Source organism: Bactrocera tryoni, chromosome 4 (assembly GCF_016617805.1).
Source record: "Bactrocera tryoni isolate S06 chromosome 4, CSIRO_BtryS06_freeze2, whole genome shotgun sequence".
NCBI lineage: Eukaryota > Metazoa > Arthropoda > Insecta > Diptera > Tephritidae > Bactrocera > Bactrocera tryoni.
In genome coordinates this window covers 4,376,066-4,402,363 of record NC_052502.1, presented here as the reverse complement: position 1 = coordinate 4,402,363, position 26,298 = coordinate 4,376,066, and the positions used below count along the sequence as shown (strand labels likewise).

Here is a 26,298-nt window from a genome sequence, read left to right as displayed (position 1 = left end):
AAAAAAAACTTAAGCCAGTCTACAATTACAGCAACAATGAATTTAATGTTATATTTTATATATTACTTCGTAACAGTTACATGAAATTTATATGAATTTTTTAAAGTACATAATACATATGCATAAATTCACCTGTTTTGAACAATGTTATATGAATTGTTTTGCATTTAAATCTGAAAGTGGGTGAGTATAATGGACATAATAAAATTAAAAATTTATATAAAATAGCTAGCCACTCCATTGAGACGGACACCTCTCATGGGCGGACAAAAGAAGTTGACTGACGGTGAGTGTCCGCCCAAGGGAGGATTTTCACTATATATATGTGTGTGTGTGTATGTATAAAGTGTATGCCGGTATTGGTAAATGCGTATGTGTGTTCATTGATGCATTGGTTATGTAAACAATAAAGTACATGCAACTTTATCGTCCAGTGGTCAAAATAAAAAGAGTTCAAAGTTTTGCAGCAAACTAAAAATAACTTTCAGCTAATTTTTGGTAGCACTAACTGATAGCATAATTGAAAAAAATTTAATTTAATTTTACTGCATTAGTTCGAAACCTTTAGGGACAACAGAAAAAGGCTTTCATTGCAAAAAGTACAACAGATAATCAGCAGATAACTGTTAATTTTAATTTCTAAAATTAATTTATTTGAAAAGCGCTACAAAAACAGTTAGAATTATATTGACGGAGTTAAATTTGAATTTTGCGCGATTTTTCTTTGTATATTTTATAAAAAAACCTAGAAATTTGTGATTTTTAATTTTGAAATAATTTAAACACCGACACTTTCCATTGCCCAGCCTTTGCATGCCTAAGGCTGAAACATCTCGGTAGTCTTACCTTCGACGAACCAGAAAATATAGCCGATTTGCAAGAGTTTTATGATCCATTATATAGGAGTCTTTTAGACAGCACAACGGACCGGCGTTCTAAGCTGTCCAAGTGAGTTCCGTGTTGGGATCGACCTCGTAACCTAACCTAAGCGGTCGAAAGTTTGAAAAATGTGGAAGACACTACAAATTCCCGTGCCTTCTCGACTCTTTCATAGTTTATTTAAGGTAACTCTTAATGTTGTTCAATTTGCTCCTCTCAAATTAAGAAGACTTCCTCATTCAAACAAGTTGCTCCAAAATCTCTTAACCGAATAGTTTAAACTCAATATGTGACCTGATCTACGAAAAGGAGGGCTTGGAGTGTCCAAAAAAGAACTATTAATAAGATAACAGAAACTGACGATTATTTTTTAGCAGCTTTTCCCAGAAAACTAGTTTTTGCACGTTAGCCCCCTTTTCGTGAACTCCCAAGTCTGAGATATTCATTCTCCTGATTTAGTTTCATTTTGTCTTTTCAGTATAAACAGAGCAATGGAAGTGTAAAAATTTATGATTGAAGAAAACTTACCGAGGTCAGAATAATTTATGGTTCGATCTAAACAATTTGTTTGAAGATTTCTTTGAAGAATAATCTATGCTAAATTTATTGTTTCAGATTTCATGTATTTATACCTGTACTTTAGTGTGTCTCCAACGTTTCCTTCTGGATGCTCGGGTTTAAAAATTAATAATGCGTAGCCAGGAAATACTAAATATTCATTTCCCTAGGGCAGCGAGACGCATTTGCAGACAAAAGAAGAGAGAGGCCGAAATGCGATAGTACGAAGAACTTAGAGCAAAGCTGGCCGACAGAGGTAATGCCCGAAAATTCTACAAAAAGATGCGACGCTAATAGAAGGTTTCAAGACCGGGTTACACTCTTGATGCCCAAAGCATACTGAAATTATGGGGGAACCACTTCTCAAGCCTGTTGAATGCCAGTGAAAGTATAATGCCAGGAGAAGGAGAACCCGATTCCCCAATCGTTGGCACCATGCAGAGATTCGAATAACAAAGCGGCGGGGACCTATGCATTGTCGGCGGAGCTATTCAAACATGGCGGCGAAAGGGCTTGATAAGGAGCATGCATCGGCATCTTTGTAAAATATGGTCAGAAGAAAGCATGCCCAACGATAGGAATCAAAGTGTACTCTGCCCAATCCACAGAAATGGAGTCCCCATAGTCTGCGCCAACTACAGTAGAGATAAGCCTCCTGAACATCACGTATCAGGTTCTATCGAGCGTATTGTGTCAAAAATTAAACAAAATTAAATAAATTAAAGGAGTTCCATCAGAGTTGGGAAGGACCTCTCCGAGCAGTTCGATACCAAGCGAGGTTTCAAAACAAGGCGACTCCCTATCGTGCGACTTCTTCAATCTGCTGCTGGAGAAAATTATTCGAACTGCAGAACAATTGAAAACTCAATCATTACTCAAGACAGCTGCTGGCGCCGATGATATATTGGCCTCGACAACCCAGCGCCGTTAGTTCTGCTTTCTTCAGAGATGGATAAAACATCGAAGCAAAATGGATCTGATGCCGAAGACAAGGGCAAGGCAGAAATATCTCCTGTCGTCAAGCAACTGATCATCGCACTCAAAACTAGGCTCCATGTCGCTGTTGACGGCTAAAACTTCAGAGTCGTCGATAATTTCGTCTATGTGGAACAATATTAACAGCAGCAGCCTTGAAATCCAACGCGAAATAACTCTTGCCAAGTGCTTCGGACTGCGTGAGCAATTGAGAAATGGATCACTCATCACGAGCAAGCAAAATTTATAAGTCTCCATCATTCCGTCATGTTATATGATTTTGAGGCTTGGACGATGAGAACAACTGATGAGTCGACGTTGCGAGTTTTCAAGAGAGTTTTCTGCGAAAGATTTCCTTTCGAATATCGCATTCGATGGAACGATGAGCCGTACGAGATATACGACGACTTCGACATAGTTCAGCGAATGAAAAGATAGCGGCTACGCTGGCTAGGTCATGTTTTCCGGATAGACGAAAACACTCCAGCTCTGAAAGTATTCGACGCAGTACCCGCCGGGGGAAGCAGAGGAAGAGGAAGACCTCCACTTCGTTGGAAAGACCAGATGGAGAAAGAGTTGGATTCGCTTGGAATCACCAATTGGCGCCACATAGCAAAAAGAAAAAGCGACTGGCGCGGTGTTGTTAACTCGGCTATAACCGCGTAAGCGGTTTCTACGACAGTAAAGAAGAAGAAGAATTTACTATTAATTCCAAATATCAGTCACATGAAATATTATTGGCATGTAGTAAGAAGAAGCATATGGGAAAAACTTTTCTGAAGTTGTTGTGAGTCAAGCGGGAGTTGCTTGCGTTGGGGCAAAGCAAGGCTGAGAACAAACGAAGCGCTTTAATTTTCTAAAATGTTCAATTATTTTCGATCATTGCAACATTATTTTTTAAATTTTTTTTGCAAATTTTTCGGAAAGGAAGAACGGTAAGCCGCAAATAACTGAATTAAGGAAGTGCCGTGGTCTTTTTTGGCCTTTTATTTCAGTTGTTGTTTTTTTGCTTGTGTTTTATGCTAACAATTTGCTAAATTGAATTGTTACCGAGGGCGCTAAGTGTTCTGTGCATGTGTGAGTGAAGGAGTGGGTGTGCGCAAATGGATGAATGTTGATGAGAGGGAGGTGGGGGTGGTACTGCGCGCATGATGAACGAGAACTATCGCACTTGTAGTGGTTGTTATTGCTGTTGCAGTGGTTTTTATGCTTTTCGTACACACCAAATCACCGCATTCACACTAACACACACACACATACACACATGTGTACATATGCCAGCGCTTATCCGCATAAATAAGTATGAATTTACAAACCCACAATGGCGGACGCACACACACCCACACGCACACATTCGTACACGTCATTAGAACGGCGAGCTGCAAACTCTTCGCACTAACGGTACTCAAATCCAACTTAAAATCCTGCGAAAATGGCACGAAAACGTAAAGCGAGAAACCATGAAATTGTTCCGTTGAACTTTTATGCATTTTTTCTAAATTTATTTGTCAGTGTTTATTTTACTTACACAGTTCTGGTTGCTGAAATTCTCGGACGAGTTTCTTTTTGCCTTCCGCCCCTACGAGTTGATGCATTGAAAAAGTTTTCATGTTAGCTCATCGCGTGAGCAGTTTTTAATGTTTAAAACGCAATTACAGTCGCATCCATCCGACACACTCACACCCGCTCACACACACGCACACAAATACAAATAATAATAACATTAAATGGAGTGATGACGTATGTAACGGCGCGTACTTTGCGCCCAGGTTCTTGCACTTTCCAGCGAAAAAATTACCTTTCTGTGTACAAAATGCTGTGACGCGGGAGTCATGTTTAGTTGGGTTCGAACTTCTGACACTCAGTTGCACAACTCAGACACCGCGCACAAGCACATTCCATTCGCCGGTCACTGCCGACAATAACACGCTAAATAGAAATCACTGTCGTTTGCTGCGGCACTAAACAAATGTTACGAGTCATGGCACGCGGGTCTAGGCAGAAACATAGCTTCGTCCGGCGCGATTCTACCAAATAGTCGCCGGTCGGTCGCCTAAAACTTTGTCCTTATAATGGCCATTCACATGTGACTCTGTGTGTGCTCTTGTGTGGGCAGTTATATTCCACTAAATGGCTAAACAACCGAAATGCCAGCGACGAGCGTCCGATCTGCCATGTGTGTGGCCTGACTTTGTACACAACTCCCGTCCAGTTAGCATTCCAAAAGTTAGTGGCTGTTTGCTCGCTGCTCTGCATTAAAGCATTTTGGCCACTTGGCGGTCATTGCGTTCGACTGTCCCTAAACACCAGGCATGTTATGAGGCAATCTAGCAATCCAGCAACCGGCTAAACCCTCGTGGCCAGATATGGTCTGATAAAAAAGTAGAGTTGTGGTTTCAGCGCGTCGTGTCACGCGTGTTTTGGGAGTATTTTTTGTTGTGATTTCCATGTAGAGAAAAAAATTAAGCAAATTTAAATTGAAAATTAAATCATTACTCTGTTTCTGTTTCTCTTTTATATTTTGTTTTGCCATTTTCTCGGTGATTTAATTAGCGCTGAAAATGGTTACAAATTTCTCACTTTATATTTATTCACTTTGTTGAAATGTTGACAGTTTGAGAGGAATAGGGAACTTCAAGTCACAATTCTACAAAATAAGTTCGGTTCTAAGTCACTTACCGCTTGAAGGTCAATAATTTCTGAATTAATAACCGCCTATTTAGTTTCGGTTAACGTAGAAACCTCTTGTTTCAGTAATAACCTCTTTGGTAAATACACCGTGTCTTACTTCCACAATGAACACCAGTTACAAAGTTAATGTTTAGGGTACAATCGCGAAGTTACAGATTATAACATAAGCTGTTTTTGATACGCCGAACTCCTCCCCAGATATTTTTGCGAAATGCTCTCAAGCTAAGTTCCTTCAAAAAAAATTAATTCGGACTCGTTCCGAAAGCGTCTAAGTCTGTCCCCGCACTACAATAGCAAAATGACATCAATCCATAATTTCCATAAACTAATTGTAGAATTGAAACTTTTTGGTTTGTGAATATATAAGTAGGTTGCCTTTCATATTTCGGGATTCGAGAACACACAAATTTTCTAAAATCATTTTATTGTTTTTCAAAATATTCTCCATTAAGATCTATATACTTTTGCATGTGTCGAACCAATTGCCGAAGAACTTTTGCCATCCTGATTGAGGTATCTCCAAAACAAGCCTTTGAACGCATCAATTTCCACTATAGGTGGCGAAAAACGTTGTTCTCTTAGTTAATTTTTTACGAACGGGAATAAAAATAAGTCATTCGGTGCTAAATCAGGACTATATGGAGTATGACTCTTCAAATCGATGTTTTGAGTGCTCAAAAAAGAAGTTGTTTCAGACGATGTGTGAATGCTCGCATTATCGCAGTGAGGAGCGATTCGTTTTCGATGGTTGGTTTTTCTGGATCTTGAAAGACAACTGGCAACCAAATGGTTGTGTATCACTAAGAATTTACTGTTCTGGGTTGTTCCAGCAATATGTTTGCGACATGCCCAGTTTTTCAGGCAACAGGCAACCATTTGTGCTTCATGCGCGAACAACTTTTGTTGAATTCGGCTCTTTTTAAAACACCCACACAGTCGACTGCTGTTTACTTTAGGGCTCATAGACGTAAATCCACAATTCATCAGCTGTAACGATGTCATAAAAGTCATCCATGCACTGTCATCGACACAAGTCTTTCCTTAAGCGTGTGACAAATTGTGTGGGATCCAACGTGAACAAATGTTTTTACAGTCAAATGTTCATGCGATACTGAATGTGCAGGTAGACTAGACCAACTAATGCCCATAATGGTTTCAATATCATGATAAATCACACGACGATCTTGCAATATCAGTTTCCGCACAGCAATAATAGTTTCCGGAACGACAACTGATTTTGAACGACCTTCCCTAAACTCGTCTTGGAATGATCTATGATCTCATTTGAATTCACCATATCATCGATAAACACCGGTCTTTGATGGAGCTTCATTGTCTTAAATTGAATTAAGTTTATTTATGCACTGTTGATGAGTTAATCGACTTCGAAAGTTGTAAAAAAATGATTGGACGAACATTTTCGCGATTTAACTCCATTTTTTGGTCAGAAAGAATATTTTAAGTTACTGTAAACAATACAAAAAACGCTCGTATGTCCAAATGTTCTGATTATGCGCACCATCAAATGTCAAACTTTACGATAAAATTGTGAGTTTCCAGTTTGAAACGCTGGTGTTGCCCAATCCCGAATAATAAAAAGCAACTTATTGCACAATTACTAGAGGATTCAGTCACGTGTTCCTATGACTAAGGCATACATTATTATAATAAACTAGTCGTACCAATCAACGCCGAATAAGTATCCAAGATATTAAGAATAGAATTTAAGCTCTAAATTTCTCCGCAAAATGAACATTGTTTGACTTTGAGACTTATTTATAGACATTACGAAAGTTAAACCAATAGAAAGCTGTAGCCTTCTGAAGCGGAATGCATTTTCTGATCTCGACGTCATAGAAATATTTTGCAGCAGACAAAATTTCTATTAAATTTTCATGTCAAAATGTATGTATTTCCAATGATATTTTCAATGATCAAACGTACATAATTTCCAGCAGGGTCACTAGACTGTAGTAAGACAGCACAACCGAAGAGTTTATCGTTGCATTGTTCTGTGCTAGGCTTCAAAGGAATATTTGCGTTTTTCTCAGTGGCATCGTTTTGTAAAATAATATCAGATTAATTAGATTAGCGACTACGGAAATGTCATAACCTATAAAGAATCTGATAATAAATGATGTCGTATATTTCAGGTTATTAACTTTCAGTTTATTCTCCCTTTAAAAAGCAGTCCTCGTATAATTAATTACACTTTTCTGGAAAGATTCTTCTTCTTCTTAATTGGCGTAGACACCGCTTACGCGATTATAGCCGAGTTAGAGTTAAAGATTAGGATATTTTAATAATTAACTGCAAAAATTTAGACATTATTTAAATATTTTGTTCTTCACCTTAATATTAATAAATTGTATGAAATCAATCACACTTTTTAACCATGCTGAAATATTAAAATAATCTGACCTTTTTTTTTCAAAAAAATTTTAAATGGAAGGAATACTTTCATAAATATGCCCTCATAAGTAATTCGCTAAATTTGAGTTTTACTGTCCCATCTTCCCTGAATCAATGGTATCTTGTTCCAGGAAAGGCATTGTAATATGTTTGTTTTTTACTGATTATGAACAAATCAAAAGCAAGGTCCCTCTGATATTGATTTAAATTTACACGCACAAAGAGATTTGAGAAAAAATTGAAGATAAAACCCACAATTATTAACGAAAGGAACGAAACACAATGTAAAATAGAAAAATTAAAATTCTCACCTATGCGTTCTTCGTATGCCAATGCTGAACTTCTTAATTTGACTAATGCAGTCTAGACGAGGAAATGCAGACTTTTTCATGATACTGTTGTTGTACGTGTTGTATTTACGTGTGAACACGAAAGCGTTACTGTGTGTCGTGTACTTGCACTAGATATGTATAAACATGTAATTACTGCAACAACAAGCGAGCGTGTTACTCATAATCAGAGAAGAGTAGAGAGTAGTGAAGACTGGAGGTTATAAACTTGAACAACTTCTTTCTCCTAATGCGACAGTGATAATGAAAATGCTTACACGCATACTGCCACACACACATAGAGGCACATACAGTTAAGCACATATTTGTCAGCAAAAGCATATTCAGTGTTAACACACATACAGACACACGTACATGTGGAGTTACAATTAAGTTGTTGGCAACCAGAAGGTAACAAGCTGCAAGTTGGCTGCAAAGGCGAGTGTGAAGCGTAATTTGGATAATAAATGAGACGGAATTAAATGCGAAAACATGTCAGTGGCAAGCAGCAAATCATTCATAGCGCATATCTACAATATTTTGTAATAACGTGAAGTGTGTGTGTGTGTGTACGCGGAAGGAAGTATTAAACTAGCGACCATTGCGAGCTTGTAGATAATAGTGCCCATACACGAGCACACAAGTGCGTTCGATCGGTATGAATTCGTTTGCCCATACACGACACACAAATCCATTTTGCGTCCGTTCTTCACAGAGTTAACATGTGCGACAGGCAAGCGGAACATTTCTTGGAATTTATTTCTAATGTAGCATTTTTATCTATTTCATGGAATTTCGTTAATAAGTTATTCCAACTTTTATTTTTCTTACACTATGTATGTATATATATGAGCGCTTAGGCAAAAAGCGAAAACTTTGAAGCGCGATTTCTCGGTTTTTCATTTTTACGATTATTCTTAATTGGCGGGCAGGATAGAAAAAAACTAAACGTCGTATGGAATTAGGGCAAAGTTTATTATCATTGACATAAAATTATCTTATATTTAAACTAAAAAAAATTTAAGAAAAGTCAAGTTTTAACATATTTTTAAACAGCATAAAGAAAAATTGTTTTCATCAAAAGCCACTACTTATTACATTTTTAATAAAATTTTAAATTTTACACTTTTTTTTGGAATTTTCTTAGTTTAACCAGAAGAAAAATTAATAAAAAATATGAATCTCTTTGAATTTTTTGTTTCCGATAGAAATTGCGACCTGCATCCTGGTCGCCGTCCGAAAAATGTACATGCGAGATGCATCGGGTAATTGCTTCCCAAAGGCAGAATATCAAAGATTTCGTATCCAAAAAATTTTTGAAAGATGTTAAAATATATAACTATAAAGCCTAGAAATTTCGCTTGAATCAATAATTTGTTTCCTTCCCAAAAAAATCCTCAAAAAAATCGATTTTTGAAGCCTCGAAAGCAGGCTCTCCCCTTAACTCTAGCCATTGTCCGCGCTCTTCACTGTTCGGCGACACGAGAGAAATGAGATTTTGTGCGCCGACAACGCCATACACGATAAACATGTTCGCGCACCGATCGTAAAAAATCAAACATTTTCGCGAACATGGATCGGTACGCGAACAAGCCCATACACGATAAACCCCAAGCGCACACATACCGATCGAACGCACTTGTGTGCTCGTGTATGGGCGCTTTAAGAAGGGATTGCTGCCGGTGCGGCGCTTTTCACAACGCTAATGAGCAACAAATGTGAAATTTACTGCAATGGATGGGGTTTGCGGTGGCGGTCGCTGCTATTTGCACTGCGCTTGACACTCACACGATGACATGATTTCATACTTAATTAAATTAGCGTAGAATTTCGGAGCTCCGAATAATTAAGCGGAAGTCTAACAGCTGAGCTGACTAATGAGTGAAAGAGAAGGATGATCTTTTCATGTAATTCGCAAACTCTTGTGGTCATTATATCTATAAGAAGAGGGTGACATTTAATAAGAGAGGCTCGATTATTGTTATTTTTTATTAATTATATTATAGATAAACTGAGCGGTAGACCTTTAACATTAAGAAAACGAACCAAATTCTTATGAATATGAGGATATTTACAGTTATTTACAAAATCGCATAAAACTGAACAGAACCAAATAATTTTGATAAATCTGAAATGAAGACTTGTGCAACTATTCTGGACGAATTTAAATCGGTATCTTATACAAAGATAATCAGGCGAAAAAGTGCAGAAGAAGAGAGATAAATACCTTTGAGATATCATGCGTTTAAAATTTTTTTGCATATTTTCCAAACCCGAACATTCCTGTTTATTCTGAATATGATCATTCCTTTTCACTAAAATTGTTGGTTATCTCCAAATGGCATACAATTTATAATTTTAGGCCGACAAGTAGCACTGAAATTGGAGTTGGGATATACGCTGAAGAGTTTTTTCTATTTCATGCATGAATCATTTCAATAGTTTTAGCAATATAATGCAAAGTATTCCTAAAATGATTCATTTGAAATATTGCGAAACAGTTTTAGAGTCAAATTATATTCAAAAAAAGGTTAAGGCCTGTTAATCCTTTTGGAGAGTTCAAGTTCAGTTTGAAGATAGTGATGACTTGCTTTGATGATCGGCGGCAGTAACATTTAGACAAATATAGATGAAGCTAATTTTCCAAATTTTTGATCGTAAAATCGCATCAATTTATAGATGGTAACAGAAAGTCCACATTTATGGAATGTTGCTATGCATATTTTGATACTTTCAGTTGGAAAGATTTCCGATTATTTATGGTCAAAATCTGCAAAGGCGGTTTTCTTGAAACGCTTTTTTTAAAGTCGCCGAGGAAAGTTTTCAAGAAACCGCTTGACCAATCGGTTTGAAAATTTCAGATTTGTAGATATATTTTTCAGGTAATCTTAGAAGGAATAAAATTTTTGTTAAAGGTTTCGGTTTTTTTAAGTTACTCTCTAGTGTTTTTTAACATGAACTACTTTATTTGAAAAGCAGCCTTTTTGTCAAATACTATCAAAAATTTGGCTAGTCCTTCGATCATAACATACGTACGTGTATTCATCTATAGATATTGAGATAACTTGAAATAGAAACATCTTTCTCACTGCGGAATACCTTTCTTATGAAGTCCTCTCAATGGTCTCAAACAAACCATAAACTTTTCAAAATTAATCGCCGATTATTCAAATGCTTTTAATTCTGTAAATGTTCATTAATTTATTAAATAAAATTTCTTTTTCAAAATACCTTTAAAAAAATTTAAAATAAATTCTTTAGTTTTTGTTGTTGTTTTAGCGACAGAACATATCCCTTTGAATTTTTTAAACCAAAAAAATTGAAAACATTTTTTACTTTTCATTTTATATGTTTTTTATATTGAAAATTAAAGAATATAAAAAAATCGGATTATCGTCAAACTACACGTCGATGGATTGGGGGTTGCACAAAAAAAACAAAACGGTGCTGGTCGTGGTTGACATGTTATTTATAATAAACAAATTGAAAAAATTCTTCATTAGTCAAGATTTCGATATCGGATTGATCCTTACTAAAGAAAAAAACAGCAAAAGTGACGTCGATTTGAAAAGTAAAAAATTTTTATTCCTTTTTATCATATTAACCACTTCAAAAAAAATAGATTCGAGAAAAATGTGTTTAAAGTTTGAGAAACGCTCGGCCAGCTAAGACGCCACTTTATGCTATGTATGCTCAAAACCAATTCAAATTTTTAAGAAGAAAGGAAGGTCTAAGTCGGGCGCAACACAACATTTTATACTCTTGCAACTTGCAAGAATCAAAGCCAGGGATATATATGTATAAGATGTAAAACCAATCATATAGAGTAAAGTCAGCCGGATGTTCGAAAATCTTGATATGTGGATATAAGTTTTGGTATATAGGCTAGGCCAAGTTTTCGCTCAAATTTATCTATTTTAGGCGCAAAGTTACAGTATTATAAATAAAACACGCTCTCTTATTTTCATTTCGATAACTCCCATATTGGCCGATATATGTATGCAGTATAAAGTCACCCCGAAATGGAAAATCTTTATTATCTTTTTATATGGGGGCTAAAGGAAGTATTGGTCCGATTCAACCCATTTTTGACATACAGACATACCATTAAAAGAGAAGGATTAGCCCGTAATTTCAGTTATATATATCACACATTGACCGACATTTTCGATAAAAAGGCAACTATAGGTACCGGAGTCTAAGTATTCGGTACCGGGGTCTCAGTATTCGGTACCTAGGGGCTTGAACAGTTTTTATTGGAATTATAAAATTTTTGATCATAATATGGCACACACTAAAGACATTATTCGTGCAAAGTTTTATACCGTTATATTGATTGCTTCTTGATTTGTGTACTGGAAACTGAACGAACCAAGTGGAATTTAAAATTGTCCTATATTGGAAGTAGGCGTGGTTGTCTTCCTATTTCGTCCATTTTCACAATGTGACATAAGAACGTAAGAAGAAGTAGTTTTATCCGATCAAGAACTAAAAAATTTGTGGTTTTAGATAACTTTTCAAAGCAGGAGCGAAACATTTATGACATAATTTCAAGATTGTATTTGCTTAATAAATTCAGAGTTTATAACTAGGGGAATATTAATGTTTTTTTTTCTATAATTCTAAAAAGTCAAATTTACATTTAGTCGTTTATGAGAGGCGATTAATCGACTTTGAGAGATCTGACAGAAGGCCGACTCTGCTATGAACAACTAATTCTCCTCCCACTTCTGCTCTTCTACTCCATTATACATCATATGTATATACAAAATTAACTAATTCCACCTCCTTGGGTACTAATTACTAAAGCGAACTGAAAATGAAAGCAAATTTGTTGAATTAAATCTTTAACAAAGTCATTGCAAATAAGTATCGCATTCAAGTTTAAACGAATCGTAATTATACTACATGCCCATACATATGTATGCGTATATGTTACATGCATAAATGACGGTAGTTGTAAATATATTGCCCGTCATGCCGTCATTGCGCTGATCGTTAACTTCCAACACACATAACTGTACATTGGTGTAGGTGAACTTGTTTTACACCCTCTGACATGGTCAGCTGTGAAAAACGAGTGAAAGTAGCTCACGTGCCGCTGAGTAAGTGGCAAATGCCTGCGGCTTGATTCCAGGCAGCACAAGCGCACGCACGCAGGGCGCAGCGTAAATAAACTGGCGCACATCCGTTTAACTAAATATGTATATGTGCATGCCGTATCAAATGACGGCATGTGGGGCGATTTACACGTGTACGTGTGAGTGCATGCGTGTGTGTATTGGTTATAGGAAGCAAGCAAGCAAGCAGTCAGGCAGCGCACATGACGCCAGTGGGTGAGCACACAAAGCGATGGCGCCGCCCCACACTGCCGCTCGTCGAACACTCGTTGACGATGCGAGCGCGTGACGAAGGGGAAAGATAACGGGTGGAATGCCGGCGAGCGCCAGCACGTCTCTGGGGCGAGTTTAACGCAATAATTTGCACAATTTGTCGAAAATGCCTTTAAGCTAACGCCGAGCGCACATCACCACCCACATTAAGCGCAGCACACGCACACACGGGCACATATGCACACACATATATGCGAAATGTAAGTATGTGTGAGCTCATGCTATTGTATAACCGCACAAATAAACGGATGTGCTTGTGCAAATGCAACAACAAACAAATAAACAAATAAATATCCAGCAGATGCGGCACACACACACGTGCAGCGTTCACTAATATTTACATTTGCGTTTTTATGCATCCTTCACTTGGCCCTGCGTGTGCGTGTGTGTGTGCGGTTCATTCATGGCTGCCGAGCGTATTTGCGAAGCGACGACAAAAGCGACTGTGCCGCAGACAGAAGTCAATTGTTTGCGCTGATTTTAAAGCAGATTTGCGCATTGTTGTTGCTATTGCAACATTTTCGTCAGAATCTCGCATTGTTGCCACAGCGCTTTGTTGCTCTCATTTTATCAGCGTTCTTCATTCTTAATGTTTCATTCATTTCTGGCAATTCACATTTGTCCATTTGACTCCATATCTTTTCTCATATATATATATATATATATACATATATGTGCGTGTGTGAGCGTGCAGCGCTCGTTTGCGTGTCTTTTGTCATATTTGCTGTTGTGGCGGCGGGCGCAGAGCGGTGCGCAGACAAATTAGCATGTCGGACATTCGCTAGACAATACATGCACCCTGTATATTTGTATATATTTGTCATAATAATTAGACATTTGTCCTTTGTCTATTGTTCGCAGCCTTTTTAGGTGAGCCCATTGTGGCTGGAGTTGCAGCGCTTACATATGCCTTGTCTCCGCATTGTCTTTTAATGCCTTTCTATTTATTTGCATAATCTTCAGTGCGTGTGTATGTGTGGATCAGTATGGTATTTGTGTGTTCGCTGAACTCTTGAACTACATAACGGCTTCCGCTGATATTTGTATAGCTTAAGCGATTACGCGGATAAATATGGAGTAACATTCTTCGGCTTAACTTCGTAGTTTCACTCTTTTCGTGTCTTTAAGGCTTTAAATTTATTATATGGGAGTTTTTCAGGTATTCGACGGACTATAGTATATCATATGAATACTCTCAGGTGGAGAGTAAGTTGGTTTAATAGTTAAGTCAATAGCTTTATATCGGAATTACATTCAGAAGATTTTTGTGTCATCATTTTCTACTTTTGCGGTATCCAATGAGTTCCCATTGGGCGTGAATCATCTCATGTCACCTTATATTAAACATGAATGTCCTCAGCTTTAAGGCAAATTTTGTGAAGATTTACTGAACAGTAATCACTAAAGAAGCTCAAAGAAAATTTAACATTCTTCACCTTTACAAATGCAGACTCTAAAATACCAGCAAAAGCAAATAAAAAAGGGACTTCCGGATTATCGAAATGCTGAGTCATAAAGTCCTGACCAGATTTATCTAGTGAAAAATGATATTTGATTGTTCGAAAACAGTTATAGCTTTACAGTAATATCCAAGAGTGTTGATCTTCACGGATAATATTTGGAACAAGTAAGGAAGGGCTAAGTTCGGGTGTCACCGAACATTTTATACTCTCGCATGATAAAGTGATAATCGAGATTTCATTTTTCGTCATTTACATATTTTTCAAATACCGTATTTGTGTAAAGTTTTATTCCGCTATCATCATTGGTTCCTAATGTATGTATATACTCGTATTATACAGAAAAGGCATCAGATGGAATTCAAAATAGCGTTATATAGTAGTTCCTGAGATATGGTTTTTGGTCCATAAGTGGGCGAGGCCACGCCCATTTTCAATTTAAAAAAAAACGCCTGGGTGCAACTTTTCCAAAACAATTGCGTCCAAATATGCCCCTCCCTAATGCGATCCTTTGTGCCAAATTTTACTTTAATATCTTTATTTATGGCTTAGTTATGACACTTTATAGGTTTTCGGTTTCCGCCATTTTGTGGGCGTGGCAGTTGGCCGATTTTGCCCATCTTCGAACTTAACCTTCTTATGGAGCCAAGGAATACGTGTACCAAGTTTCATCAGGATATCTCAATTTTTACTCAAGTTACAGCTTACACGGACGGACGGACGGACAGACGGACGGACGGACAGACAGACATCCGGATTTCGACTCTACTCGTCGCCCTGATCACTTTGGTATATATAACCCTATATCTGACCCTTTTAGTTTTAGGACTTACAAACAACCGTTATGTGAACAAAACTATAATACTTCCATAGCAACTTTGTTGCGAGAGTATAAAAATGAAAAGCCTGATTACATTCATACCAAAAGTTAGTCGAAGATTTACGTCAATCAACCAGCAAAGTTAGAGGAGCTCGAGTACAACATTCAGCGCATTATAGCCAAAATTTCAACCGCAATGCTGCAGTGGCATGAAATTGGCGTAAATGTGATCTTTTTGATCGATATTTGGTTCTAACCATATGCCAAACAATTTTCTGCTAAATAAAAAAAACAGAACCCATTTCAATCAAATTTGTTTGTTTTATTTAATTTAAATACAACGTCGTTCCTGTTCACAGACCCTGCATACATATTACCCGATTTGCCTGTAATTTTCTTATTACGGAATACTTGTTGAAGCAAAATATAAGAAATACGACTAATTATGATTAACATGCTTACGATTTTCCATCACAGGCAATGGTTCAAAAAGCCCATTTTGCCTTTAAAGCAATAATTGACACTTATTACCGGTGACTCGAATAGTACTTCTTTCTACTCACAAAGCTTGAGGTGCTATGTGTCACTTAAATTAATTTTTTGGACTCGTACGTAGATTTCTTTCCAGGAAATCTTGAAGCCATATAAGTAAGCATAGTGAAAGGTTTGATCAGGAAATTTTGCAGATAGAACAACGCTACAATAAATAAATGGTCAGCAGCAATGCTTTCTGATTTGCGCTGATCTATTCGCTTATAAACTCTAATTGAATCGATCTAAGGTGAGATGTTTTAGTGTTATATCTAAAACTTTTTTCGTAAGTCTAACTAAGTCAATGCTTGGTATAATATTACTTGTAAAATTGTTGAATGGAACAGTTTGCAGTTCTTTTCGGTTGTCTGAAGTTCAATTTAATACCGCGGTTGCATTTCGAGGCTATTTGGACTCCTAATGTTAAAATCTTGTAAATCAAATTTAGAACAAGGCAAACCATTTCGCCGCTAATTTTATGATTTTAGTACTCATTCCTGAAACATTTATATAAGACTCTACTTTCAATATTAAAAAGACTATATTGCTTTCTCTATATAAATAAAATCGTAACAATTTACTATAACATAATGTTAAAACTTAGCTGTGGGATTTTTTGTTTCCTTAACTAAGCAGTTTTATATTTCGATACTTCAGAAACACTCTTGCCTTTCAGAACTTTGCTAAATCCGCATGTATGCGGTTTGCGTTCCAAATGCAAGGTGCTTTCCAAAGTAAATAGGACTTAAAAAAGAAACAGAACAAATAGTTTTTTCGGCAAAATCAATTTATTTTATTCAAAATAGTCTCCTTTTGCTTCAATGCAGCTTTTTGCACGGTTCAGTATGCCGGCGCAAGTCTTCTGAATGGCTTCTACGTCTGCATAACGCTTTCCTTTCCTTTCATTGGCAAATGCATTTTTCCGAAAAGGAAGAAGTCGCACGGTGCCATATCAGGTGAATACGGGGAGTGGTTAATGGTTAAAAAGTGATTTTTTTGGTCAAATAATCGGTCACAAGCGTCGAATCGAATATTGGATTTTGAGCAATTCTTGGTCGTCAGTCAATTTCTGCGGAACAAACCGTGAACACACCTTTCGTAAGCCAAAATGTTCGGTCAAAATGCGATAAATCGATGTTTTGGAGATGTTTAATTCCATTTCCATGAATTTCAATTATGATTTCGCCTGATTTTTGATGAATTCACGCACAGTTTCGATGGAATTTCCGGTGATCACGGATATTGATTGGTCCACATGTTGATTGTCATTTATGTCCTCACGACCACTTTGAAAAATTTGAAACCACTCGTGCACTCTGCTGCGGGATAGACAATCATCGCCATAAACTTGTTTCATCTATGGAAACGTTTCGGTAAAAGTTTTACCAATTTTAAAAGAAAATTTAATGTTGGCTCTTTTTTCGATGCTCATTTTCGCACCGATAACACAAACATACTGACACACTAGATTCAAAAAGTCCTGTCTACTGACTAGTATAAGATCATCCATAAAAACAAAAAGTAGAAATGGCATTTTGTTTTGCATGTCAGTGTAATTAATTACTTTTCACGTAGCGGTATTGTAATGTAAACACTATTACAATAATTACACTTAAATTAACCATCGAATTAGGTATTGCCTAAGCTGCAGCACTTATGATTTATTTATTATCAATTGAGAGTCATTAAAAGCGAATACTTAACTAAGGAACAACAACAAATAGAATTATGTAAATTAAGTAAAAGGGCGCTTAATAGCTTCACATATAGTAAGTTTGGAGTTGCCGAGGCAAACATGTGTGTTGTGGTGTGAGTTGTTCTTAAATTGAACGCGCTTGATTGCACAAATATTATATAATATATGTGGCATAGATATATGTATATATGCACGCATAACATAAACACACGCATGTAAGTATATATACTTGCTTATAATGTTATGTTACAGGCATATTTCTACTTTCAGTCAGCACATCAACTTTCAAAAATAAAATCAATCAAATCTTTTTGTGAATTTTGAAAAAGCATTTGTGGAGATTAACATCTGACATAAATTTCTTTTTGTGAGGATTTGGTTGGAGTTTCAAAAATCTCTGTAAATATCTCACTAATATAGTATTTCATTGGTATTTTTTATTCTTTTCGGTTTATTTTGCTTGTAGTGAAGCTTGTTGCACAAAGTCTGCTATTTAAGGATAAAGGAAAGTTTATATATGAGCATAAAGAAAACAAAATAATTAATTCTAAACCGGGCTGTAGGAAAAGTCTTGAAATAAATGTTAAACAACTCAACCTCCAAGAATTGGAAATTTGTAATAAATTGTTGAATTTCACTTTATTTTGAGTCTAACGGGGTTCTTTGAATATAAATTTGAATACAGAGCTTTTACTAAAAGTTGAGAGAGTTTTTTTTTCTCCGCCTAGTTTAGAGTTGTTTAGCATATCCTTCTATGCTGCCACGTACTTTCTAGAGTTGAGTTCAATACTATACAGAGCAGGGTAGATAAATTGTGAAAACAAGAAAGTAGGATGACACTCACCAGAAAGGAAAGATAAAATAATAAGTATGAGGGTTTCCTCCTTAGTATTTTAATTTCAAAATATATGGTATGCTTGGGGCATAAGCAGGTAGGTTAACACCAAATGTCATGAAAGAAAAAAGTTGATAAGATAAAAATAACGAATCCAAAAACTTCGTTAACTAAATTTTACACATACATTTTGAGGTTATGTTATAGATCCTTTCATTACCTAGAACATTGCCACATAACGGTTTCCTATAGGACTCGTAGTTTTGTGGAAATCGAGAAAACCCGTTTATAACCCTTAAAATTTCAAGCAAGTGCCTCCCCTTCCTTTTCCCGACATCAGATCGCACTCAAATTATTTTTATACTCTTGCAACCACTTGCAACAGAGTATTATAGTTTTGTTCACCTAACGGTTATACGTATCACCTATACCTAAGCAACATAGATATAGAGTCTGCCCGTGCAAGCTATAACTTGAGTAAAATTGAGATATCTTGATGAAACTTGGTATAAGGGTTCCTTAGTACAAAAAAATTCGAGTTCGTAGAAGGACGTAATCGGACCACTGTCACGCTCACAAATCGTCATTAACTGAAAACGTTTAGAGTGCCTTAATTAAGTTCTTACTTAAGATATAAAACTGTAATTTGGTACAGGGGATCGCAGTAGCAAGGGGCACCTGTGGGAAAAATTGTTTGAAATAATGGATATAATATATATATCTCCTAAACCACTTAAGCTACAACAACCAAATTTGCTGGGTGTAAATCTAGATGAAATCGGATGATAACCCCGCTCACTCCCCATATAACGGTTCTGTTAAAAACATTAAATTTTACCTCCGAGATGGTATAAGGGAGCTTTATGGGAGCCAATGTGAAAATTGGACGGTGGGCGTGGCACCGCCCACTTTTTGGTGAAGTCCCATATCTTGGGACCAGACTGATAGATTTCTACAAAATTGAGTACGACTCATTCTTCTCACATTCTTATATAACATTGTGAAAATGGACGAAATCGGAAAACAACCACGCCTACTTTCCATATAGCACAATTTTAATTTCAATTTGATTCGCTCAGTTTCCAGTACACAAATCAGGAAGCAATAAATATACCGGGATACACTTTGCACGAATTATGTCATTAGTGTATGCCACTTTATGACCAAAATTTGTTTAAATCCAATAAAAACTGTTCTATCCCCTAAGTACCGAGTATTTAGACCCCAGTACCTATAGTTGACTTTTGGTCGAAAATAGCGGTCAATGTGTGAGATATATAATTGAAATTCAGGGATAGTACTTCTCTGACAATGGTATGTCTGTATGTTAAAAATTAGTTGAATCAAGTCAATACTTTCCTGAGCTCTCATATACCTAATATAAAGATTTTCGAACTTCCAGGTGACTTTACGCTGGATATATCGGCTAATATTTGAGTTATCTCAATAAAAATTATAGAGCGTGTTTTACTCATAACCGCGTATATTTGTGATGAAAATAGATACATTTGAGCGAAATCTTGACTTCGTCGCCATATAAATAATATCAGTATTTTCCAACATCCGGCTGACTTTACTCTATATGTTTAGTTTTTTAGTATGTGGTATTGGGAAAAATAGATAAAATCTGGTCGATACTACCCCAACTGCCTTATACTACATACATATAATGGTTTTCGTTTTTCGAAGAAACCTTTTGTGTCTGTCAGTGTAGGAGTTATATATAATATAGGTATATATAAAATTGCTTGGATTTCGATCCTCAGGTTTGCGTTTTACATCATAAAGTATTTCCCTGGCTTTGTCTCTTGTAAGTTGCACGAGTATAATATGTTCGGTTGCATCCGAACTTAGCCCTTCCTTATTTGTTCTAATTCATTTTTATTTCATTTATTTGGAAGATAAATAAAAACTCTTTTATATTTTACTATTTTATCTAGAAAGTCTATTTATGCCAGGTTTATGTTCCATTCGTTACTCTCTAAGAACATAACTACTTTATTTTCACCAAATTATTATAGTTTACATTATTTGCGAAATCCTAATCGAGCTAGTACTACAAAAGCTTGCAAATATTTTTGGAAAAATTTCACTCTACATTTTCTTTGTTTAAATTTTAATAAATGCGCTTTCCGACTAATTTCGAACATTGTATTAAAAATATCAGATTTTTGCTCAACAAAATGGCAGCTCAATTAATTTCCGTTTTCACACATACAAATCTCAGAAGAGAATAAGCTAGAAATTTATTCATAAATGTGCTGAGTTTTACTAGTTTTTCTATGCTGAAAGGCATGTGTATTGTTTCATAAACAGAAACATCCACAGACAATAGCATTACTGGCGAATAAATACCAACAGAAACTAATCGGACTAATCTGTAAAGAAACACTATTCACTTGTTGTACTGCTAACAAACATTGAATTTGTAGCTATGCACACATCCAGGAGTATTTCGAGGATACTCTGCTGGAAAGCAAAGCGCAGATTTTACTTCAATTTCATCAGTTCGTTATTGGTTAATGTAGTCATAAATTGATGTAAAGCAATGAATAGCGTTACTGAATTCTTTGGACGCTGCATATATATTTTTTACTATCTTGCACTACTTCGCAACTAGTTTCAGATATGCCATAACAAGCTTAGCTCATACTCAGAGCTTACAATGTTAAATTTTATAGTTACAGTATAGAAAAAAAAATAAAATCACCAACTGCAGACAAGCTCACTCGCCTCAAAGCAGTTCTGAACAAATTCTTCATTTCCCTACAGGGCTTGTACTGCAATAGAATGAGTGTTGCTTGCACTTGACTACTTAAATGTGGAATCGTGGACAGGCGAGCAAATATGAGTAATAATATCCACAGAGATGTCTGTATATTTATATGTAGTTATGCACGTGAGTTCACTCGTGTAATCCGATGCCTTTGCCGGCAATGAAAGTAGCGGCGGAAGATGAGAAGAAACCTTTCGGTATATTCTTTGTGCTGAATAGTTCATAATGCAGCAAATGCAGAAATGAAAAGCGAAGAGTGGAAAGCAGTTGGCGGAGCAGTGGACGCATTGAATGGCAGTTAAAATGAAGAAGTGGGAAAGTCGGGAAGTCAGGCCACTGCGTGGGTACAAAGTTACAGCTTCATTTCTGCTGCGCCTCCACTCTTCTTCAGAGGCAACCGCAGCATGATGCAAATGTACAACTGCAAATGTGTGTGCCACATGTTTTGTTGCAAAAATACGCGCTGCAACTACAGCAACAAAAGCCACATATGTGTGAACGACTTGAAAGATACTACCTTAGCATAAAAGGGAACCGAATCAACAGGGACGAAATGTCAAAACGGATATGAGCTAAAAATCATATGCGTCGTAGCAAATGGAAATGCGGCACGCCAAAGTTGCGTTATGTGTGCGCTGTCGCAAATAACGTTGCCATATTTGGTGTATGTAATGAGTATTTGCATAATTCCTTTAGATTCACCTTGGCGATCAGTTGTCGGGACACAATCGATTTAGCTGATCACTTCATACCTTGAATATAAGCTGTTTAACGGAGAAGGTTGAAGGTTTAGATAGGTCGGAGATTTCAATCGAGTTGGCATAGTTTCAGAGAGCATTTCATATACTTGATGGGGAATGCAGAAAGTTCAGTTTATATGGACTCAATGTTACCCGAAGTGAAATTCTAAACTTCATTTCGTCATTTAAAATGCAAAATAACGTAACATCACTTTTCATAATTTTACAGGCGAAGGAAAAACGATATAAGAGAAACCACTATTATTGAAATTCGAGTTTCGGTTATATCGGTTATAAAATGGTTATGTATTGGTTATCACACACTCACATTGAAACAAAATTAGAGTATTCGTTATAAAATGGTTATTTACTGGTTATTATATCTGACAACAATTTCAATTTTTTTAGGATACGTTATTTTGCATTTTAGGTGACGAATTGGTGCCTTTACTTAGAACAGTCGGGTTTACTTGAATTCAGGATCGCATCCAGCTAAATACTGTCACTTCAGTAGCAAATCCAAAATCTCTCCAAATGTTTAGAAAGGATTAACTAAGGTCGGAAATGAGGTTTTTTTATCAGAAGTAAAGTCTGTTTTGAACACCTTCAGCGCAGGGATAGAGCTCTATCTTGACCACGAAATCTCACTTACTAGCTGTGTAACATGTGCAAAATCCAAATGTGGAACGCAAGTAACCTGCAGTGTTATCTGAATTAAGGATTATCTCTAAAGTGAATTTCTGTTTATTCCTTATATCCTTTAACAGATATGAATCTAAAGAACAAAATTCGTAATCTATGGAAATCTAGACCGCAATTCTGAAAATTCGAAAACATTTAGGAAATATATCCATTTTTACATTGAAAGCAGCAAGGATCAAAACTGTTTCGAATTCCCTTCAAGTTTAGAAAGCATGCAATATTTTACTTGGCACTCTTGAGATAATCTATTTGCATAAAAACACTCAATAGAAATTCAAGTTCGAGAACCAATCGAAAGCGGAGCGCGCTGACTTGGATATGCAGCTCTGCATTCGAACCGTGTAATGCGACATGGCAGACAAAAAATAGAAGCGGTGAAGAATGGCATGTGTGGAAGAATAAAAGTAAAATGTGCAGCATACTTCAAGGCGCACTGCATGGTTGGACGCATTTCAGCACAACTGAAACCGCATGCGGCAGCGCAAAGCCAATACAAACGAGGCGCTTGGCTGGCTGCTACAATGCTCATCTCTGCTGCAAGAGCCTTTCTTCTATTTTAGATTGTGTTGCATAAAATTCAAGTGTGTGCTTGTGGTGTGTGAGTGTGTGCACCCTTCCAATGATTAGATGAGCATGTGGCTGAGTGAATTTCACTTACCGGAAGTGCAAAGCAAAACGATTGCTGAATAAGCGATAAAGCCAGAGGCGCACGAAGGCGCCGAGGCGGACGTCGGTGACGGCATGCTGTTGCTTGTGCTGCAGTCGGCGCTGCACGCTAACGATGCGGTGGGTTCTGCCAATAACGGCGGCTATATGGATGCCACTACAAGTAGCACTTGGTATTAGAGTTGAGTAATAGTTGCTGCTTCAGCAGTGGCAGCTGCATGCCGCATGTGGCATGGCCTGCACGCGTGCACGTTCGATTGCTCGCTCGGTTGATTGTTATGCAAAAAGTCTAAGCTGAAGCTGGTACGGATAAATGCTGGCATGCGTTCATGTGTTCATGTGGCATGTGGCATGTACCACTGTTGCAGTTCGTGCGTGCCACTCTGTTGCTGGTTTTATGTTGTTATTGCTTGCTAGCTGGCGTTGTTATCTTTTGTGGCAGTGACAGTGACACTCAACAACCACGAAGCGTAATGACATTTGCTTGCCACACGTAAGACTGTGGGTGGCAGCGGGGCACCAAGCTTGCTTTGTCCATTCAACTAGCCACACGGCTGCCGCATTTGTGAGCGACTGCGTATTTAATGCCACAAACAGCGTCGTCTACTACGCGGTCTAGGCGTGCACGTGCTTTGTATTTACCGTTAAAAAACACTCACGCACACACGCGTACTAAATCCGTTTTTTTGCGAGAAAGCGAAAATAGAAAGCACTATTCACTTATCACTTCGCGTCCAACACTTCTCACTCCTCAATTTTCACTTAACACTTTCCGCGCCTCCGTTGGCTGCAGGGCAAACAAGATTGCTTACGTCGGCGTTGCGGCGCCGCACAGAAATTGAAATTGCAGTTAGCAATGGTGTTGATTTGCGCAAAGTGTTTTATCCTTCTATTTGTACTTGTTGTTGTTTACACAATTTTTTCCACTTCGAAAGCCACTGCGCCTTCGCTTATGGCGTATATTTTTTGCTCAACGCAGTGGCACTACACACACATAAAAAACGCACTAAAGCCAGACGACCGCCTCCGTTGTGAGTGCGAAATGCTCGGCTTGATTTTTTGCGCCTTGGCAATCGGCACAAATCCACACGTTTTAAGCGCTGTGCGCCGAAAGCTCAGCCAGCGTTGAAAGCGAATGCCAGGCAATGCAAGGACTCGGCTCCTTTCACATGCAAATTTTAATTTCCTCTACTTGCTTCCTCGACACTTTGATGTGGCGCGCTGCTGGCTGGCTGTTGTCGGTGGCGCTTGGACGTTGCACAGGCGATGGCAAGGCAGTAGCTGTGGCGCCAAGTGTGACCGAGGTGGCGTTGAAGAGCGGATGAGCTAAGCTGTCGTGGCACTTGATGCTGCAGCTGCTACTGATAGTCTCGTCTGTGTCGCAGCGTACGTTGTTGGCTGTCGGCTATTGACTGCTGTATGACTGTTTCCATCAGGCAACGCCAGCAATGGACACAAGTTGCATGCTTCATTTCCGCCAATAATTTCACATATACTTTTTTGTTACTTTTTTGTTATTTTGTGTTGTTGCACAGCTGTGGCACGTTGCCTAAAGAAGCTGTGGCAACTCTGACGCCATAGTCAACAATTTCGGCGGCGTTTTTTCTTATTTCCGCTATTTCCTTTGTATGTTCTCTGCACCACTTATTTGCACACGTTTGATTGCACTGCTTTTTGCCGCGAGTCTTCTTGCGCCGCTTTTTAGGAAAGCACTATTTAAACTTTCCTTTACTATTTTTAGTAGCCGTCTTGCTTTGAGCCACAACTGTACAGTGTTGTAAGCTCAGCTTGTTGTTGTTGCAGCTGGTCACCGGCTGCTGCGAGTTTGCTGTTTTGCCCCGGTGGCAGAAGCGTTGCACCGGCGTTGAGCGACCGCACTTTCGACCAACAGTAAATTGTGCTGCCGGCTGCGCGCAAAACTGAGGTTAACGGTGCTCGTGCGAAATTTCACACAACTTTTTGGAAATATTTCGCTTTTTACGACTTTTGAATACACACTTTTACAACGCGTATTTTTTAATAAAAAAAAATTATATAAATTACTTATATATCTATATATGTATACTTGAATGCAAACAGTTTTTGTCCCGCGCGCGCTCGTACGTACAGCTGTCGCACTTGCTCGTGACTTCCGTTTCGCATGTCCTTTTGGTCGGGCGTGCAACATCAAACTGAATTTTTCATTGCCAGTCGGCGCCGACAAAGCACAACAAAGCGCACACACAGCTGCAAACCCACAGCGTGCCATGCAACTTCAAAGTAAAAAACGGGTTTTTCAAAGACTGTTGGCATTTCCCACTATTGTGTGCCTGAAAGTGCGCTATACTCATATGCCTGCTACGAGTGCGCTCATACTTCGACTTACTCTCACCAAATCTTCACTGCCGCTCACTTGCACTACGTGCTCTTCACGTGAGCCGCACGCTCTTATACCGTTTGTTTTGATTTTGCACGCCGCCAAGCCGCAACTGACAGCCGAAGGCCGCCGGCCGATTGGCACAACAACAGCGCGCGGTTGGCGAAATGCTACAGCTGACTCGCCGCATGCCGACTCGTGTGTGCAGCGTGGCCTCGTGCGAGCACTTTGTTTTTTGCAACGCCGCCAGTGCGGCCGACAGCTGTTGGCAGTTGCGGCACAGCGCCTGCGTCATGGCCAATTTCGTTTCCAGCGAATTGCAAAGCGTTGCGAACACGTGCCGCTGCTGCTCACCGCGTGGGCTGGTGGTGGTGGCTCGCCATGTGATTGTGGGCCTATGGCTGTGGTGCACGCTTAGCTGGGAGAGCGTGCTTCAGCTGTAAGATTCTTTCTTTGTGTGCGTGGGTGCCAAGCTATTT

The 26,298-nt window shown here is 38.0% G+C and overlaps 1 protein-coding gene across 1 annotated transcript in view; it reads right to left on the bottom strand.

The window, feature by feature from the left end:
- LOC120775601 (carbonic anhydrase-related protein 10) overlaps positions 1-25,577 on the bottom strand; it is a 76,254-nt gene extending 50,677 nt beyond the window's left edge. The window contains exon 1 of the mRNA XM_040105840.1: positions 23,456-25,577. Within this exon, the coding sequence (XP_039961774.1) occupies positions 23,456-23,540 (85 nt within the window). The 5' untranslated portion in view covers positions 23,541-25,577. The remainder of the gene's footprint in view (positions 1-23,455) is intronic.
- Between the last annotated feature and the right edge of the window lie 721 nt (positions 25,578-26,298).